The 20,056-nt window shown below is 37.8% G+C and overlaps 1 protein-coding gene across 1 annotated transcript; it reads left to right on the plus strand.

The window, feature by feature from the left end:
• The first annotated feature begins 4,241 nt into the window (after nt 1–4,241).
• Nucleotides 4,242–19,807, plus strand: smarcad1a (SNF2 related chromatin remodeling ATPase with DExD box 1a). Its single transcript, XM_026187671.2, has 23 exons — nt 4,242–4,691; nt 5,288–5,426; nt 5,532–5,658; nt 9,169–9,238; nt 9,512–9,606; nt 9,841–9,942; nt 10,544–10,622; nt 10,746–11,404; nt 11,795–11,991; nt 13,012–13,102; nt 13,394–13,493; nt 13,754–13,813; nt 14,111–14,186; nt 14,333–14,468; nt 14,574–14,705; nt 15,111–15,206; nt 15,547–15,664; nt 15,787–15,902; nt 16,432–16,620; nt 16,719–16,837; nt 17,382–17,564; nt 17,757–17,866; nt 18,703–19,807. The coding sequence occupies exons 1-23, from the start codon at nt 4,586–4,588 to the stop codon at nt 18,762–18,764; spliced, it is 3,162 nt and encodes a 1,053-aa protein (XP_026043456.2). The 5' UTR covers nt 4,242–4,585; the 3' UTR covers nt 18,765–19,807.
• The last annotated feature ends 249 nt before the right edge of the window (nt 19,808–20,056 follow it).

The following is a 20,056-nucleotide window of genomic DNA, read 5'->3' on the forward strand; positions in this document are numbered from 1 at the left end:
TGTGTGTGTGTGTGTGTGTGTGTGTGTGTGTGTGTGTGTGTGTGTGTGTGTGTGTGTGTGTGTGTGTGTGTGTGTGTGTGACTGCCCAGGAGGAAGGCAGACCAGTTGGATGGTTGAGGAACTACAGTAGAGCTCAATCTTAGTTGTTGTTGCTTCACAAATTTGCTTCTCTTAGGTGAGAAGATTTGTTAGAAAGCAACATTTTTAACTTGTAATGGAAATAAATAACTTTGCTTTCTTTTAGCCAGCTGTGAGACAAGTGCACAAAGAACATCTACAAAGTGCAGGACTAAAAAGAAAAATTTATATATTTTATTTGCACAGCCAATATAATTTGAATTTATGACCCTCTTTAGTTTCCCTTTGTTATGTATTTAGTAAAAGCAATATATTGTGTAGTGGTACTACTTTATGTTATAAAATAGAGAACACCAAGTGTGGTGTATGTGCGCATTGATATGCCTGCGCCCTTGCAAAACATGTTAAATAAAGTAAGTTACTTCAACAAAAAGGTGTTGTTACCATAGCAGTTAAGTTATAAGAGAGAACATAACACCCTTGTTATTTTTTTATTTAAACCTTGGCTCGGGTTTGGGGTGGCTGTAGCTCAGGTGGCAGAGCAGGTCAGCCACTAATCAGAAGATTGGTGGTTCGATCCCAGGCTGCATGCCAAATATCCTTCCCCAATCCCATCACCAGTGTGTGAATGGGTGAACGACTAAATGTAGTGTAAAGCGCTTTGGGGTCCTCAGGAACAAAGTAAAGTGCTTTACAAATGCAGGCCACTTACCATTTAAACAGGCATGACATTTTATGTAACTTATGTTAATATACTGAATTATGTGGCTTAAGAGAGAGCAGCAGCAAAGGTCAGCTGATTAAATAACCTGTCAACCAAAAAAAAAAAATCTGCAGAAGCCCAATACTCACTTGATGATTGTTATTATTATGCTACCTTACATAAAAATAGCTTCAAGTACACACCAATAACAGGTGAGTGCCTGCTCCGCTCCCAATGGTCTGCAGTTACTGCTAAGTAATATCACTTAAAAGCGTCTGAGTATCACTTTTAAGTGAACCGGTGGAATTCTCTGAACTGAAACAAAGCATGCTTCAATTCTTCCTTTCTTGATCTCCTGTAGCATAGCAGATACTGAAACATCCATCCGACAACAAAAAAGAAACACCAGATACATCAGTTTCCACAAATACATCAGTTATTTAAATTATCACTGTGATCTTCATCTAATGCCAGAAAATTGGCAATTGACAATAAAGTTGTTATTTCTTTAACAACTTTATTGTTTCTGCGCCCATTAAAATGGGCTGTACCTTGCACACAGAGATTTAATATAGAAGAACTAGTTTGACAGTTCTAGGACTGTATAATGATAGGTTTTTTTTAATATATAAGGATGAACAAACTGTATTCTCCCAAAGTGGTACTTAAATGAGAGCAAAGAGAACACACCTCCAGAAGATGCTGAAGTTACAAAAGGAAGTGAAGGAAACTTTGTAGTCCTTTACCCCATCTCAAAAAAAATGTATCTGCTGCCACCTGCTGATCTGTGAATGTGTGACAGTGTTTGGCACTTTTTCATTTTTTTAGTTTTTAAACTCTGGGGGATTTGGTTGCTGAGTAACGGGATATTTATCAGATTATAAGGACAAAATAAGTTTAAACATCTTGTATATTTATTGCAAAAATGCATCAATACATTTGATCTAAATGTGTTTTATACACTGTACTTTGTGAAAGTCTTGAGCCACCCCTTTCATTGGGAAGATGGGAAAATAGCTGCAGGAATTCATGGAAACACTGCTAACCGTACAGTACATGGAAATACAGGATATAAAGCTAGAACAGAGTTTGTACAAATGTAACAGGCTTTGGTATCACACACACACACACACACACACACACACACACACACACACACACACACACACACACACACACACACACACACACAATGAAATCTCACTATTGTTGGTTTTAAAATATCCTCTTCAGTTGGATTTACTTAACATATGAGTTTTTTTAAGTTTACTTAAGTTATTTGTGTTATTTAAGTAAAATTAAAAAGGTTATTTCAAATGTTTCCACCCAACTGTGTTGAGTAACTCCAAAGAAATTGACTGTTGTACTCTAAATTTTTAAACTGAGTGAATGTAAAGGCATTGAGTATTTACAGTATTTAACTGAAATAACAGATAAATAAAGTCAAAATTAAGATGTTTCATATGAGTTACTAAACATAGTTGTGTGAAACTACTTAAGTAAATTAGAAAAAAAACATTCTTTGAGTTCAAGATGATCCCACACTGCTTTTATAATGTTGAGGTCTGGCCTCTCCTTCCAGGTATGCTTTTACTGCATTGGCAGTGTGTTGGAGCTCACTGTCATGCTGAAAAGTGAAGCCATCCCTGATCAGATGCTTTGCTATTCTTTGCTAAATGGTCTGCTATGTGAACACTCGTTCATGCCTGCAATTAGGTGTGTTTTTGTGCTTGAATGATTCATTGGTCAAGCCATTGTGTTAGTGTTAAGTGGCTTAAGAAACGACTACAACAAAACTCCATTCATTTGAAAATGGTAAGGTAGAAGGAAGGACTGAACTAAAAATGAGTGGAAAATCTGCCTTTGCCCAAATAAAAACCTTGAAAGCTCTTCAGAAATCCTAGAGCACTCAAGCACAATTTCAAATATACAATAAAGTCTGGCTCCTTAAAAGCAAAATTTAGAGAAAAAAAGAGTTTCTAAGGACTTCATGCGTCAAGTCAGGGGATAAGAGCCTTACACTGGCTGCCTGTCCGTCAGAGGATAGACTTTAAAGTTCTGATGCTGGCCTATAAAGCTCTGAATGGTTTATGACCAAAATACATCAATGACCTCCTGACCCAGTATGAACCATCCAGATCCCTCAGGTCATCTGGATCCGGTCTTTTATCAGTTCCCAGAGTCAGAACCAGACACGGAGAAGCTGCATTCAGCTTTTATGCTCCTTATATCTGGAACAAACTCCCAGAAAGCCTCAGATCAGCTGAAACACTCAGTTTATTTAAATCCAGGTTGAAGACTCACCTGTTCTCAGCTGCATTTGAATAAAGCACCAAATCCACACTTTAAGCTTAAATTTCAAAACTTACATTTAACTACTGATTTTATCTACTGTTCTGATTTTATCTGTTTTGATTTTATATACTGTTTTGTTTGTTTGTTTGTTTGTTTGTTAATTAGTTAGTTAGTTTATTTGCTTGTTTTAATCAATTTTAAATCATGCTTTTTATTTGTTCTTGTTTCTAATGTCTCTGTAAAGCACTTTGAATCACCTTGTTGTTGAATTGTGCTATACAAATAAACTTGCCTTGCCTTGCCTTCTCCTGACAGAGCCAGATTTTACATATTGGGTATTATCTGGGGATAAATGGCATATAGAGCAGGAAAATTTGTTGTATTTAGAAGACTTTGGGAAAAAATGTATATTCCCAATATAAATTTATATTTATATTTCCCATTAAGAGTTCTCGTGTTGGATGGTTAAATGCAGAAGAAATAAGTTATTATTGCTTTGATGGTAATAAATACATTAATGAAAACAGAACATATCCTTCCAAGACAAATCTGGATTCACAAAAACAGGCATTCCCTGTAGGCATGCAATGCTATTTGTTTTCACAGTACATCCAGCAGTTTGATGTTCATGATGGAAATTATTATTATCATTATTGTTATCATCATTATTAATATTGCACCACGATTTACTTAGAATTGCTCATTGTCAACGCTCTGTAAAAACCGACGACCCCATTCTAAACAAATTTCATGGACTTGGCTAGTACCTGTAAATTGCATAGTAATTACAATTTAGAAAGACATGTCTGTATCTTTGTAATTAGCTCATACCCAGACAATTTAAAACAAAGTGCATATTGCAGTTAATGATCCATACATTCAAATGATATGGTTACCCACAAGTGCTACCGGGTGTGTAATTTTATACATCAGTGATTTCATAAGCGACGTCAACACTGCCGTGAAAATAATGAACCTCCTTCTCTTCTGCCCACTAGTGGAAAGGAAAACGCCGTGATACCTCACGGATGCATTCATATGTATTTATATTCGCGATGAGACGCTGACACTCATTACATTACCATTAGCCCTGTAAAACTCAATGTGAGCGAAAGCGGAAGTATGCTACAGAGTACCATCTTGACTTACCGATGAGTTTCCGCCCACTTCTTCCTCTTACCAATGAGCTGTGCCGGCTCGGATTCCTCCAGGGCCGAGGGAGTTCGCGGGAAACCGGGTATAGTAGGGATGCAGCATACATAACTCGGGAGTTTAACCGTTTTCTTTGTTACAAAACCCGTGTGACATTACCGATCAATTTTAAGCTAATGCCGTTAAAAACGGAGCAGTGACACAGCTTTCTTACCCTCTATGCTAATATCTGGTGCTAGTTAGCGGACTCACATCGTGCATCACGTTGTGCTTCGTACGGCTGAACAGGAAAAAAATACGGCTGAGTAGGAAGAGACAAAGAAGTGCCGCTGTCAGGCACATAAAGGACCTGGTAAAATGAGTCTCTTCAATTTAGACCGGTTCCGTTTTGATGAGAGGGCATGCAGCAAGGACCAGGTTAACGGGTCAAAAAGTCCAGAGTCTGAAAAGGAGAACAAACCAGGTAACCAGCAGCTACATGTAAAGGCTAGCTCTGCATTGCTGATAGCTAGATGTGTTGAAATGCTATCGTTAGCATGACCTGTATCACTTTAACAGCTCAGCATGGCTTCCCCCCGCAGCAGTATTGAGGTAGATATTTAGAAATAATTCTTTCAATCTATAGCTGGCCATTTACACAATCAAATATTACACCTACAGCATAAAAGACAACAATTGTTAAGCCATTTCAGAAATCCTATTAGAGATTTGAGGTGATGTCAGTCTAATCTTCATCTTTTAGCAGCATACAAACACTAAGCTCAGTATTATGATGATGTCTTGTGTACCAGGGTTCACAAGTCAACCATAATTTCAGGATTTGGTCCTTTTCATATCCACCTTCTTTAACTTCAAGTAGTTCCATGCATGTGGTTATGTTCCATGTTTTGCCAAGAAAAACGTAAAAGCAGACATGTGTCATACAATTTGTAGTATCACTGGTCTTCTTCACTGGTATTTTTCCTGCAAACATTAATTTTAATATATCGAATGAAATTTCTTTGTCTGCTGTTAGGAAAACATCTACCAACATGTTTCTGCTGTCTTTTTTCCCCCCAGCTCAGACAAAGCCTGTCAAAGCCCCACCAAAATCCGTCGCCCGAGGAGTTGTTTTTGAGGAAGTCTTTACTATTGATTTAGAGGAGGATGAAGTCATTTCTGAACCAAAAACCAAGATGTCGTTAACAAAAAACTCCAAGTGTGTATATGCTAAAATAACTAGTAATTATTTTTTTCCCCCCAAATGTATGCATTCATTCACTGATCCACTGCATATTTTAGAGTTGTTATCTTTCTTTTATAGCAAGCCTGCTGGTAAAGCATCCCAAATTGTAGTGCTGGATGATACGGATGTGGACAATGAATTGGATGACAAATTGAACAGACTAATGGAGATGTTTCCTGAGCTGACAAGACTGGATGCGCTGGAGGTGAGTTTCAATAAAGGTTTTGTATCTTTTAGGGATGCCACGATTAGTCAACTAGTCACGATTACGTCGACTATCAAAATCGTTGACGACTGATTTAATAGTCGACCTGTCGTTTGAAGCTTTGTAAGATCACAACAGACGCAGGAATAAGAAGTAGGATTTAAGAGTGTAATAACGGACTGAAACAGAAGATGGCAGCACTGCATGTACAAGGATACCAGCTGCTGTTAAACCCCGAAGAAGAAGAAGTAGCCCTGTCCCAGAATTCATAGCACAACCCAGCTCAGTTTCCAACAATGGCGGCAGCTAGTTAGTTTTAATATTACTCTTATTCTTTCTGGGTCACAAAATAAACATTTAATATATGTTCAGACAAGAATGTAGCTGTGTAAACCTCAAATATCTGCTCAGTTTATCAAGACAGCACTACTTCGGCAGTAACCGATTTACAGCACTAAATCGGTTTGGCTGAGATTAAAGTTAGTTTTTACACAGCTGAATAAATGTCAAGAAGACAACTGATTATCAGAAGTGTGAGATGCTCGAGAATATACTCCGGTGTCCCGTTATATTTTAGATAGCAAGGAGTTTATTAAACTTAGCTGAAACAATCAGCAAATTTCATGAAAATTTAATAAACTACCATCTTGTCTTTATTTTTAGTTAGGACATACCTTAAACACTTAAAGCTGTAAGCTAATGATAGTTATATAAGAGCAGATGCATGCTGGTTCAATTGACCCTGTGCACGAGAAAATGCTAACTTCCTGGTTTGAGACTGGATGTGGGGTTGTACATTTCCGGTAGCTTTACTTTGCGGTCAATCGCTACTGCGAAGATATACTCCAAAATCATGTCCAAAACGGAAAGATCGCGTTAAGTTACAAAGAGAAGAAGGTGGGAACACTCACCACTGTTGTGTCATAAAAAATCTAATGATCAATTTTGACGTTTAAAGAGTTTAGATCGATCAGTTGTTTACATCACTCAACACAAGCAGAACTGCATCACTGCAGCAGAAGACACATCGTCCACATTCAGAAGCACATCTCTGTATAGTGACTGGTCTTATGATTTAAACAGGCAAATGTTCAGCATTCAAACTACAGGGGAAGAATAGTCAAACCAGATGTTTCCCCCGTTATGTCAAGATCAGCTAGTCAAGTACACACATACACAGCATGTTAACAAACCGTGAAAAAAGCCACACAAAAATGAATGATTGCTGGTAACGGTTTTTATACATTAGTATTTACGAAGGGTATGTTGTGACTTACCTTAAAAATTACAGCGGTCCCTCACTATAACACGGTTCACATTTCACCTCGCTGTTTCGCAGATTTTTTAGTGCAAGTTTGCATGCTTATTTTTTTTACGTCACCTTGTGTCCTGCGTCCTGATCGCTGCAGACGATCTCCTCCGTGCCGTCTCTCCTGTACAGTACACAATCGCTGCATCGATCGCTAGCAGTGTGACTCTGAAGTGCAGTACTGTATGTCCACGAAATGTTTTGCACCGTCAAAAAATAAAATTGGCTACTTGATTTCACCTATGGCTGATTATTTTTAGAACATAACACCCACGATAAACGAGGGACAGCTGAGAAATATAACATTTTTAGAGCTGGGCGATATATCGAGTTTTTAAAAAATATCGATATATTTTTATACGAGATATAAGATGTGACAATATCCTTTATATCGATATAGTCTATGTTACGTTATAATTATACTTGTGGAGCCACAAGTTTGCCTCTCTTTCGTCCACTTTCGTCTTTACGCAACGTTACTCGGCCTCGCCTCTCCTTCACTGAACACAACTCCCCCTCCTCCCCCATCGCTTCACCTGCAGGAAGCGACAAGATGGACACGGCAAATCTCCGTTAACGAGTTACTGCGCATCGCCCCGTGCGTGGGGCTGGACGGCGTCAGTGTGTTAGCTAGCTAACCACGCTAACGAGCTAACCACGCTAACGCCATGCAGCCCAGAGGTGCTGCACGGACTAAAATCCTTTCATTTTCTCAAAAGTTGACAGCGCGCCTTATGTATGAATTCTGGTTGTGCTTGATGGCCGCGAACCGATTTTATGTGGAACACGGCGCTCAGCAATCTGTCAAAAAATGTTTTAGTACGACTTTGGTAAGCTACGGTGCTGCACCGCTTGATGGATTGTCGGAGCATTACGGCTGAGCCTCGCGGAGTGATACGTACTGTGCTTCAACGTAATATTACCCTGTGTATAAGGACCATAAATGGCACCTGTTAAGAGACGTGGTTGCGAAGCGGATTTAAAAACTCCAGGCTGTCAGTCACGCGGTACAAGTTGGGAACAGAGCAGCTGTGAAATCTGTCTTTGTTATTGTGCTCAGCGTCTTTTAGTTTACATTTTGACTGCACAATTGTGATCTTTTTGTTATGCACAAAAACAACATTGTTTTCTTTTATTTATGGAGCATTATTATTTAATAAATGCTCATAATTTAGTTTTGAGTAAATTTTATGTACATCTGCTCTATGTTAATAAAAGTGCCTGTGTGACATCTGGGACACAGCTTTGACTAAGAACTCTCTTTTTGTTCTTACTTTATGGCTTTAAAAAAATATATCGAGATATATATCTTATATCGCCATCCAGCTAAAAAATATCGAGATATGAATTTTGGGTCATATCGCCCAGCCCTAATTTGAATCCCTTTTCTCTTTTGCTCTGAGGTGCGGGGGAAAAAATATCGACAAGTCGATGAACATCATTTACAGATACAGTATATTGGGTAAATGCCCAAGACATCTATAGAAATGTAAATCGCCGCTTGATTCATTCATTTGCTTAACTTGTTTTGGACCGTAAACCAGGCGCGAATAGGACACCGGAAACAAAGCTCCCCACAGCAGTTTCCGCACCGGAAGTAGCATATGCTAAAGTGCACATAGTCAATAAGTTGTACGTGTTACGTCCAATGGATGCATGATCTGATTAGCCGACTAATCGCAAAATTAATTGGTGACTAGTCAACTATCAAAATAACCGTTTGTGGAAGCCCTAGTATCTTTATGCATTAATGCCAGTTGCCAAGTATAAAACATTAGGGGTGAATGGGCTTTTTTGTGCCAATAAGAGCTCAATGGTCTGTCCATTTCAGGCTACATATTTTTTTTTTTTTTTTTTTTTAGCTAATTCTTTGCTCAGTAAATAATCAGCCCACTAATGTTTACGATTGATTTTCTTTAACCCATGTTCATTTACTTTAGTTAAATTTGTGTGTGGCCTGTAAACTGCTAGCATTGAATATAACTTCTTCATAGAGAATACCTAAAATAAGTTCTATATTTTTTATGTTTGCTTTAGAAATTATTTAGTGTTTAAAAATCAGAACCAGCCTGCTGCCTGGTTTTTCAGCACCCTTCCCAAATGTAATATTTATAATGGTGATTGAAAACTGTATTTATATATTAGCCACTTCAAATGTAGTCACTGTTCATTAGAGATGATCCGTTCGGTTTTCCTTTCAGATCGTTGAAAGTACAAGCACACTGGATGGGGCTGTAGCTGCTTGCCTTTTAAAATATGGTGATAAAGAAGGTAAGTATTTATTTTACTTTTCATATTGAGGTTTATTTTATAACTTAAAGGGAAATCTTTAGTTCTACAAAGAATATACCAAATCTAAACCTATAGAGAGTAAGTAAGAGTAAAAAGAAAAAAAGAAGCAATTATTAGGTGTGAAAAATAATTATTCCAAATATATGAGCATGTTATTGTAAAAATAACATCCTCTTAAAGTGATTAAAGTAGATAGATCTGTTTCTTAATTAGTTAGATTTATTAGGAACACTGTCTGTTTTGTCCTCTCAGGCCCGAGTCAAAGCAGGAAGAGAAAGCAGGATGGAAGCAGCAGCTCTAAAGACAGTGTTGAGATTCAACCTAGCAAGAAGACAAAACCATCAGCGGTAAGCCTTCTAACTGTGTCTTAATAGTTTAAAATGGGAAGAATTGTGCATCTTTGCGACACTAATGGTGACTTCAGTCATGATACAGCATGAAAACAGTGTGCACAGAACACTGGGAATACTTTAATTTTCTTTTAAACAGAACAAAAGCGTGGTTTACAAGAACTGACTCCTGCTTTGTTTTGTTTTTTTGTAAATTAAAATGGTAATTTTATTGCATTTTTTAACGGACAGGCCTCTGATGAGGAAGAAAATGAGGACAAAGAGCCAAGCTGGGAGAAGCAGGCATCTATGGTCAGAAGACTGCAGAAGAAATTTCCTGACCAGGACAAGGAGGTGAGTGAGAGATGTCTTAAATTCACAATGTCGCAATTAACATTTCCACTGATGTAAAAAATATGTTACAAAAACTGTATAAAATGGCCTGCAACACTGCAGTAAAAAGTAAATGTGTCAATGTGCCACTTTAGTTCGGCTGGTGAGAAGGCAACCCTTGCTGTAGTGTCCTGGTTCAATTCCACCCTGGGAATTCCCCTTCTGGCTCTGCCTTCTTTTTTACATGCCACAGTCCTAGAAGGCCAACAAGTAAACTTAAAATATACATACAGTGCTTGACAAATTTATTAGACCATGACCAAGTGTATGGTTTTTACCACAGCTGCCTTCTACAATGGTCTATCCACCAGTATGTACAATGTCTTTAAGTGAAAGTTTTTGTTTAAAACAAGATTTCTAAAATGTTTGTTTTCATCCCCTAATAAATGTATTAAGCACCGTATAAAGGTGGAGAAGATGTAGTTGAACATTTACTGATGAGTTCAAAGAAAATTACATCGACACAAAATAGTAAGAAAAGGAAGTCGGTCAAAATTACAGCTGTTTCTGAAACAATGTTTTGTGTTAGTTTGACGACTGATCCGTAGTCTGTGTGTTGTAGGAGCTGAGGATGGTGCTGCAGGAACATGACTTTAATTTTGAAGATGCTCTGCAGGTTCTACAGATGTTCTCAGACACAGGTGCAAACACAACAGCTGTCATCTGAATATTTTCACTGTTTAACAAGCAGTTTATATGTACTTTCAATTTAATGTTGAAGTGCTTAACTGGTTCTGAAACCTCCGTTTGTTTTCTGATATTAGATAATACAAGTTTCAGCTCGCATGGGTCAGAAGGAAAGGTATCCAGCAAATCAAAGAAGAAAGACGAGTCAAAGAGAGAGCTGAGGCCCCGAAAAGACCAGAAAAATGCTGAAAAGAGGCAAGACCATGTCAGTGAAACGGAGGATGACAGTACAGATGATTCTGAAAATACAATGGACAGTGAAGATGATTCTGACTTGGAAGACAACGAAGACTCCAAAGAGAAAAGTGCCACTCTGTCTTCTTGGATTGTAAGAAAATCTGGTCCAGCGGCTTCATCATCCTCTGCCAACAAAACTACTACCTCTTCCTCGCTGAAGTCCTCTTCCTCTTTATCTGCTGCCCAGACTTTGTCCAGATTTGCCAGTGGAACCAGCATAGCTAAGAAGCAGGCGGCAGAGAGAAAGAGGAAGGCGCGTGCCTCCGATGAACATGTCAGTTCAGAGGGCGAAAACGACTATGAAGACCCAGTAAGCAGCGAGTTTGAGGATTCAGATGATGAGCTGGACTCTAAAGTAGGCTTGACAGAAGTGAAGAGGGAGATTCTTGCATTCTTCCAGGATGCATCACTAGACGAACTGTCACTAATGTCTGGGTGCTCCATTAAAAAGGCACAGAAAATTGTGGAACTGAGACCCTTTAAAAGCTGGAAAAGCTTGGTAAGAGGCCATGTGTTTCTAAACAAGAAGCATGAAACCACAAATAGATTTCCAGCAGATTATTTATGTTAAATAAAACAGTTTGATAGAGTTTTTGTCCAAAGAGGTATAAAAACAAAGGGCTGTATTCACAGTCTGAAATCATCTGACTGAATGCAACCTTTTGTTTATGCTGTATTGGCTTGTTCTGCAGATAACATGCTCTGTTCAGCACAATAGTTTTATCACAATAGTTTTCTTTTTCTCCACACCTCTATCATCAGAGGGTAAATATGCAAAGATGGATAAGATTTATCAGAATGTGTACAAATAGAGTAGTAATGACTCCTCTCTATATTTAGTCAGATTTATTTGTCATGTTAATTGTTGTTTGATGTTTTTCTCCTCCAGGTTGATGTTCTCAATAAGAACAATGGACTTTCAGAAGACTTGCTGGCGGGCTGCAGAGTCGTCCTCAAGGAGAGGAAGGTTGTCCTGGGGCTGATGAGCAAATGCGAGATGATTTCATCAAAAATGGTCAAACAAGTCACTCAAGTGATGGAGAAAGGGACAGGAACCATGAAACAGCCCACAGTGCTCAACACCCAGTGAGTACAGTGTAATTCTTGAAAACAGTTTGTGAACCATCTTAAATTTCTTAAGTTTTTGTGTAGTATGACCAACATCAGATTCTAATGCAAGGGTTCAAAGTAAATATTCTGAAACGTACTTCTAGAAATTAAAAGAAAACTGTCTCCGAGAGTTCAGGCTGTGTTAAAGAATAATGGGGAAATAATAGTTCAGTGGTGGTAGCATGTGGGCTGTTGTGGGGAGCTTCAGACTATCTGCAGAGAGTGTCTGTTGTCAAATTGGGGCAAGTGTCAAAAATATGTGGTATAGCCGGTCTGTGGGCCGCTCTTACATGTACTGCTATTGGTTCATCTGTCAGCCATGGGGAAGAATGAAGTTACAACATATAAAGAGCTGAAGTGAAACAGTGTTTAAAAAATTAAATGTCTCCACTGATGTCACTGTTTGTACTTTTCATGCTATATTTTTTTAATGGGTTTTTGTTTGCACAATTGTTGAATGTATCTCTATAAAAAGACGAAGGTCAGTTCAAGATATTTGTGCAAACTGTCGATTGTTTCAATAATTTGTAACCAAAAAAATTGAAATTTCGTAATAAAAAAAATCAGTTCTTTATTATAACAAGATTGTTAAAAATGTCTTTACAGAACTTTTAAAAAATATTTTGTAACTTGATAAAGGAGGCTTTCTGTTGTCATTTCAATGTATAAGACAAGCAAATGTGATACAAAAAACAAGCGAGTATGATGTGCAGAGTATTAGAAAGAAATGTCTGAATGTTTTTGCTACTGAGTGAAAGCTGAACGATCTTTAACTTAACTCTCCAATGTTGGAAGGAAAGTGCAGAATTTGCAAACAGTGTAGGAACCAATGTAGGAAGACTGAGGTGATTTGTGACCTCAGAATGAATTTGGCCATAACTGCTGTTATAACAGCTTTTCATCATTTCTCCATAAATTATGCATGCAGGGTGTGTTTGGGGGAAAAAAGACAGACCTAGTTCTTTTTCTCAGTCTGTAATTATTGTTGTTCTTCAGGTTCCAGCTGAAACCCTATCAGCTAATTGGGCTAAAGTGGCTGCTGCTTCTTCATGAACACAAATTGAGCGGTATCCTTGCTGATGAAATGGTGAGGCAATAAGCTTGGGACCTGTTGTTAAATGTTAAATCCGACATAAGTTTGTATAAGTTTGTTTTTTTCTTCCCAAAAAGTATAAATATGGATACTGAATTAAAGCAAATGTGTTGTTTTAGCCTAAAAATGGCAAGAGAGCACTGATTTGTGCAGTTGGTCAACATTTTGTTCTTAATATTGTTGAGAAACAACAGTGTTCAAACATAAGTGTTTGAACACTGTTGCTACTGTTCGTGTCTCATGTCTGATTGTATCGCTTTGTCTCTTTCACTGTCCAACCTGCAGGGTTTAGGGAAAACTATCCAGGCTATAGCATTTCTAGCTCAGCTGTACCAGAATGGTATTGAAGGGCCTCACCTCATCACTGTGCCTTCTTCTACACTGGGTAATGAACTCCACATGTCACGCGCTTTGCCACTTCACTTTATACCGTGTAATCTTTCAGCTTGAATAATAGTCCACATAGATAGATACTTTATTGAAATTATAACTTGAAAATTGAAACAGAACAATATACACACAGATTTTTATCTTCATTAACATTTATGGTACAAACTTCAATATTTCTATCTGAATCTTTTTATTTACATAAAACCTAAAGAAATGACAATTTCTGACCTGTGTTGTTTTCAATTTGTCTTGTAGATAATTGGGTCAGAGAGATGAAACTCTGGTGTCCAGATCTCAAAGTTCTCGTCTATTATGGTAAGGTTATAGTTAATTAAGTGTTGCTAGAAAATTAACTGAAACAGTTTTAGGAACTCGAGGATTTGTGTTCTGTGGAGCATGATGTTCACATGTAAATATGCATAATCTGTGGTGATTGTTAGAAGTTTAGCTGGATGCCACATGTCTGCTGTGTGCACTTGCACAATTAAAAGTTTTTTTTAAATTGTGCATTTGATTTTTGCTTCAGAATGTTTGTATCTGACCTTGCTTAAAAATCTAATTTCCTCAGTTTGTAAACAAAGCATTGTGTTTGTGTTCCTTTATTCTGTATAGGATCTATAGAAGATCGTCGCTACCTCAAACATGACATCCTGAATGGAGATGTTGACTTCAATGTCATTGTGACCACGTAAGCAAACACAGATCACTCATCATTTTAGCAAACATGCTACCAGGAGATCGAATTAGTGCAGTGAAGAATGAGCTCCTGGAGGAAACGATAGAAACTTTTCACTCATACCTTTGCTTTTATTTCATTTGTTTGTTTCTTTATAGTTATAACTTGGCAATAGGAAACGACAGCGACCGCAGCCTGTTTCGTAAGCTGCGGCTGATATATGCCATTTTTGATGAAGGCCACATGCTGAAGAACATGAACTCTTTGCGCTATCGGCATCTTATGGCTATTAATGTAAGCTGACCTCTGTGTAGTCTTTTTTTTTTTTTTTTTTTAACACCACTGTGGTTTTTCTTTGTTGCGCCTAACGGGGTTCGGTTTCTGTCTGGTTCCCTGTAGGCAGAGCATCGCTTGCTGCTGACAGGAACTCCGTTACAGAACAACCTCTTAGAGCTGATGTCTCTTCTGAACTTCATCATGCCATCTATGTTCTCCAGCTCCACTACCCAGCTCTCAAAAATGTTTTCTATGGTAAGTGTCTGTCAAGTCGATTTTGTTTTGACAGAAGTGGGGTTTTTTGTACTTTTTAAGCACTAAATAACTCCAGAATTACAAGAAAATGCAACTCCTTTCTCTTTCTGTTAAACTGTAGTCGGTCATGTCTTCTCTTATTAAATAAGAATTTGAGTGATTAAAACAGCTCAAATACCAAAACAGGTGCTGCATCAAGGAACAGGGTTTGAAAATAAACTTGAGCCTCTGAAATTAACTGATTATTCATTGTCCCCTGGTTTTCACTTTAATTACAGACAAATGTCATGATCTTTTGTTTCACAGGTTAAAACAGTGCAAGAAGAACATGCAAAATCTGTTTAGTAGTAGCGTGTTCTGTTGTTCTGTCTCCTGACTCAAATTGCTTGTTACATTGCATGTTAGAAATCACATGAAGAGCAGAGTCGTTTCGAGAGGGATCGTATTTCTCAGGCCAAACTCATCATGAAACCTTTCATCCTCCGACGGATCAAGAGCGAGGTCAGTTAATCTGAGAAAGTTGCACATTTGTACTGTACAAGTATTATGAGAATTTCAAGTATTTGGAATGAAAGCCTGCATTACAGCTTTCGTTTTTTTTGCCCAAGATGTGTGAAACTCTTAATAGTAATGAACTTCAAGTAATAATCGAGTTAGAATTAAATAAATATTCATACACTTTCTATGAAAATCCTTCTTGTCTGGAGTTGATCTTATTTAAATGACTATTGGGCTAAAAGATAAGCTTCCAGGAAAAACTAACAAACCGTTTTAATCATACACATTTACAGGGATTATATGTACTAATTAACTAATGGTGCTCCTTTTCCCCCCCCCCAAGGTCCTTCAGCAGCTTCCAGCAAAGGAAGAGACTGTGGAGTTCTGCTCAATGAGTGAGAAGCAGCGGGGTCTGTACCAGAACCTCTTTCAAAAACTCAAATCCACCACGAATGGCGAAAGTAAGCCCCACATTAAATGAACTGGGTGGAATTAGAGCTCTTTAGTATAACTCGGGATACTATTTTACAGTAATATAGAACAATGTTTGATTAATAATTCTTGACATGCATCTTCTCTTCAGAGCGAGAGTTGTGTAATGTGATGATGCAGCTGAGGAAGATGGCCAACCACCCTCTGCTTCATAGACAGTACTACACCACTGAAAAACTAAAAGCCATGAGCAAGCTTATGCTCAAGGTGAGGATACTCCCCGACAACCACTGTTTGTGTTCTTTATTGTGTTTTGTTTGTCTTGTTGGCTGAATTATCGATTAGCTCATGCTAAGACAGTGAGCCCTCTGTCCACATTTCCGAAGAATCACTACTATGTTCTGGAGGACTCCTTGTTTTTGCACACAGTGATCACCTAATAAGTCTTTGCTGATAGTGTTCAAGTTCAATGTCACTTTTGGTGGTTTTCAAGGGAATTTGATTCTCATTAGTTCAATACAACCAATGACATGAAAACATCACTTTCTCTGCTTCACACATTACAACAACCTTTGAATCTTGAAGTTATTGACATTCTGGTTTTTCATTCTGTTATCCAGAAACGTCTTCAAGTTGTGATATTTAGCTTGCAGATTTGGCTCACAACACCAAACATTTAGATTTCTTTGCCATCATCATTTTTTGGATCCTGGTACGCTGTTGACTAGCTGAATGCTGGACTTTGATTTAGTACATTTTCATACATTTTGGGTCGTCTCTTTTTCTCTCTCCTCAGGAGCCAACACACTATGATGCAGATCCTGTTCTGATACAGGAGGACATGGAGGTGATGTCAGATTTTGAGCTGAATCGTCTGTGCCAGCAGTACTCCACTATCAGCTCCTACCAGCTTGAAAATGATCTCCTGCTTGACTCTGGAAAATTCCACCACCTTACAAAGCTGCTGGCCTCACTTAAAGAGAAGGTAGATAGAAATATACCGAACCATTTCGTTCTACGTTTTTGATTTTTGGAGCACAGGTTTAAGATTTTTTACAGCACAACCTTCCTGTCGTCATACAGGGGGACCGAGTGGTATTATTCAGTCAGTTCACCATGATGCTTGATATTGTGGAAGTGCTGCTGAAACATCTTATGCATCGTTACATCAGACTGGATGGATCCACACCCATAGCGGACAGGTGGGTTTCAAATATTGAAATAAGATCATTGTAGCTAACAAGGCATCAAGCATTTGATGTTATTAGGTCTAAATCTTTTCCTTTAAAATTATTTATTGGACTTCATTCTTGCGGTTCTCAGTCATATAGGTCATGCTTATCTAAGGAGCTTGGAAAGAAAAGCGACTAGACTTCTTTAAACTTCTTTTGAGTCACTTTTTTCCCCCAAGCTCCTTAGATTCTAGTTATATTCTATGTTCTGCAAACCAGTAGAATAAAATTGTAACATGATTTAAATTTAATATCTAAAAGGTCACGTTGTGCACATGTGGATGTCTATACAGACACTTTGACTGGAACTTCAACAACATCAGATATTACATTACAGTAAAGGCACCTTAAATCCTGCAGAAGTGTTTGTTAAAGTTTAAGCTGTTTGAAAAGTTTAGCACATCTGTTATTCTAGCTGTTGCATCAGGTAAAAATGTGTCAAAATGGAACCAATGTCTGTTCAATTCAGCTTGTACCCACCTGTAGCTGTTAAATGGTTTTCTTTCTCCTTCAGGATTGTGTTGATTGATGAGTTCAACACAGACCCTGACATATTTGTGTTCCTGCTGTCAACCCGTGCTGGCGGCCTCGGCATAAACCTGACCTCAGCTAACGTTGTGATTCTACATGACATCGACTGCAATCCCTACAATGACAAACAAGCAGAGGATAGGTGTCACCGTGTGGGCCAGACCAGGTTAGATGGAATCTGTGTACAATCCTAGATATATTTTACCCAACAATGTCTTGTGATTGTGCCTTATCATGTCAGTTACTGGGCAGAAAAGCGTTTTGCAATATCAATGCAGGTTCTGTTGGGAGGAAATTCTGTGGTTAGTATAGTTGCACACATGCAGTGTGTAGTGATGGATCTACTTCTCTGTATCAGAACTGTACAGGTGATTAAGCTGATCAGTAAGGACACTATAGAGGACTGCATCCTGCAACTGGGCAACAAGAAACTAAAGCTGGAGCAGGACATGATCTCATCTGAACAAAGTAAGGAGATATTTAAAGATATGTGCTGTACCTATTTTCACCGAAGGTTTCTCTAGTAGATAAATTCAATTAGATAAATGCATTTGTTTCGGTTTTTAAAATAAACATGAAAAAAATACTCAAAACATAAAAAAACAGTAGTGAGGATTTCATTAAGAAGTTCTAGCCTTTAAGGCCCAAAGTGTGCTTCTGTTCTTTTAAACATGGTCAGCTGCTTTCACAATAAACTCCTGCAAATTTTGTACGAGTACCAAATTTGTCAGAGAGATTATTGCCCCTCACTCACGTCTGTGCTCTGCAAGCAGACACTTTGAATTTTTATTTTAGCAAGTAATACTGTCTGGCCATCTGACACTTCTCTTTCTCTGTGTGAGCACCCGAATCGATACTCTATTTTGCTTCTTTCTGTCTTTGAGTGACATTTTTAAACACCACAGCCGCTATCTTTAGCTTATGTGTACGACATATTTTTTTCAGATAAAGGTTGCAAGCCTCTGACTGCAGTGTCTACATCTGTAAATATTTGCTTTTGATTTCTGCTAAAACTCCAGCTGACTTTAAAACTGGGTCCACGTTTTATGGGGTTTTTCTGTTTGGAAAGTGCATGAATTCCAGGAGCAGTTATTGGATTAACCTGATTCTATTGTGGAAAATGTGGGAAATTGATTAACATTATTAGGCAGGTGAAGTGCAAACAATGAGGATTGAGAAGATAATCACAGGAAAATGTAGATATTTTTTGCAGTGTGTACCCTGCCTTTTGTTAACTGGAATAGGGTTAGCTAAGTTGGTTAGGATAATGCAAAAATAATGCTAACAAATGATTTGTCCTTTAGGTGATGAGGGGACCATACCTGAGGATATGGCATCTTTGATCAAAGCCTCACTGGGACTGTGATACACAAACATGTGAAACTTGAAACTGTACAAATGCATTTGTATGGAGTCTCCTGAGATTTCGGGAAGACTTGAGTATTCTGACTGAGCTAACACCATTGTGTCTGTACTTGAGAACTGCTGTAAACCATAAACTGCCATGCAAACACTGAAATCCAATAGATCAGATTTACAGTGTGACATGGCAGCTGTGCCTAAAACAGTTTTTACATACACACAGTTTTTGCTCTCACTTTGACTACACGACCAGTATAAACTGCATTTTAGCCTCTGCATTTTGTAAGTGTAACAAGCAGTAAAAACTTGAAAGAGTGTGATTTTTAAATCTTTAGTAATAAAAAAGTATTTAAAGTACACTATCACACTGGTCTGACAGAATTAAAGTGTCGTTTAAGTTTAAACATATGCAGTGTTGCACTGCTCCCATTCAGATAAAAGTAACATGGTGGTAAGGAGAATGATGCTTACTTGCCAAACTTTGATACAGGAAATATTTTAAAATCTAGGACTTAAAGAAAAAGGTTCGAGCATGGAGAATGGTGGATATATTTTTACCCGCCGTTCCATACAGTGTTTACGTGTTCAGAGAAATACAGTTCACATAGCAAGTATACTGAAAATGTTGTTCACATTAAATTCCTCTACCATTTCTGATTTAAAATTTGTGGCTGCATCACATGCATATGGACTCTGTCAGTGTTAAGTGTAATGTCTTACATTTCATCCTGTTGTCATCTTCTAATTACATATTTAGGAAAGGCAGACTGCATCAAGCATACAGATATTTTAATTCTTATCCTGGTATGTAAGAAAAAACCTATGGTGCTTGAATTTCTTTCATAGCTGTTTCTACTCCTTTAATTATCGTGCCGAGAGAAGACTTTTCGATTTAAGGAAGCAGCTGCCGCATTCGTGTACTGTATAAGTAGATAATGTGTTGTTATTGTAAAAGTGTTACTGTAAAAGCTTTTACTAAGTCATGTGTATGTTTGTTTGTTTTTTTTAGTTTCTTGTTAAAACTGAATAATAAATATTGGAATAATTGTTTGTGTGGTGTCTATAACAGTGCACCAGTAGAGGGAGCCAATGACAATTTTTTTTAACTATTATTATCAGAGATTACAAAGATCCTCCCAAAGGCCAGAGTTGGTAACGGTCTGTAGTAGTATACATTACTGAACTATAATTACATTTCCAATTTTTCATTTGGAGAAACTGTAAAGGATTCTTTGATTAATCTAATGAAAGAGTGCCAAAATAATCACAGAGCAATAATATAAGAACTTATTAATA

Source organism: Astatotilapia calliptera, chromosome 12, assembly GCF_964374335.1.
Source record: "Astatotilapia calliptera chromosome 12, fAstCal68.1, whole genome shotgun sequence".
Lineage (NCBI taxonomy): Eukaryota > Metazoa > Chordata > Actinopteri > Cichliformes > Cichlidae > Astatotilapia > Astatotilapia calliptera.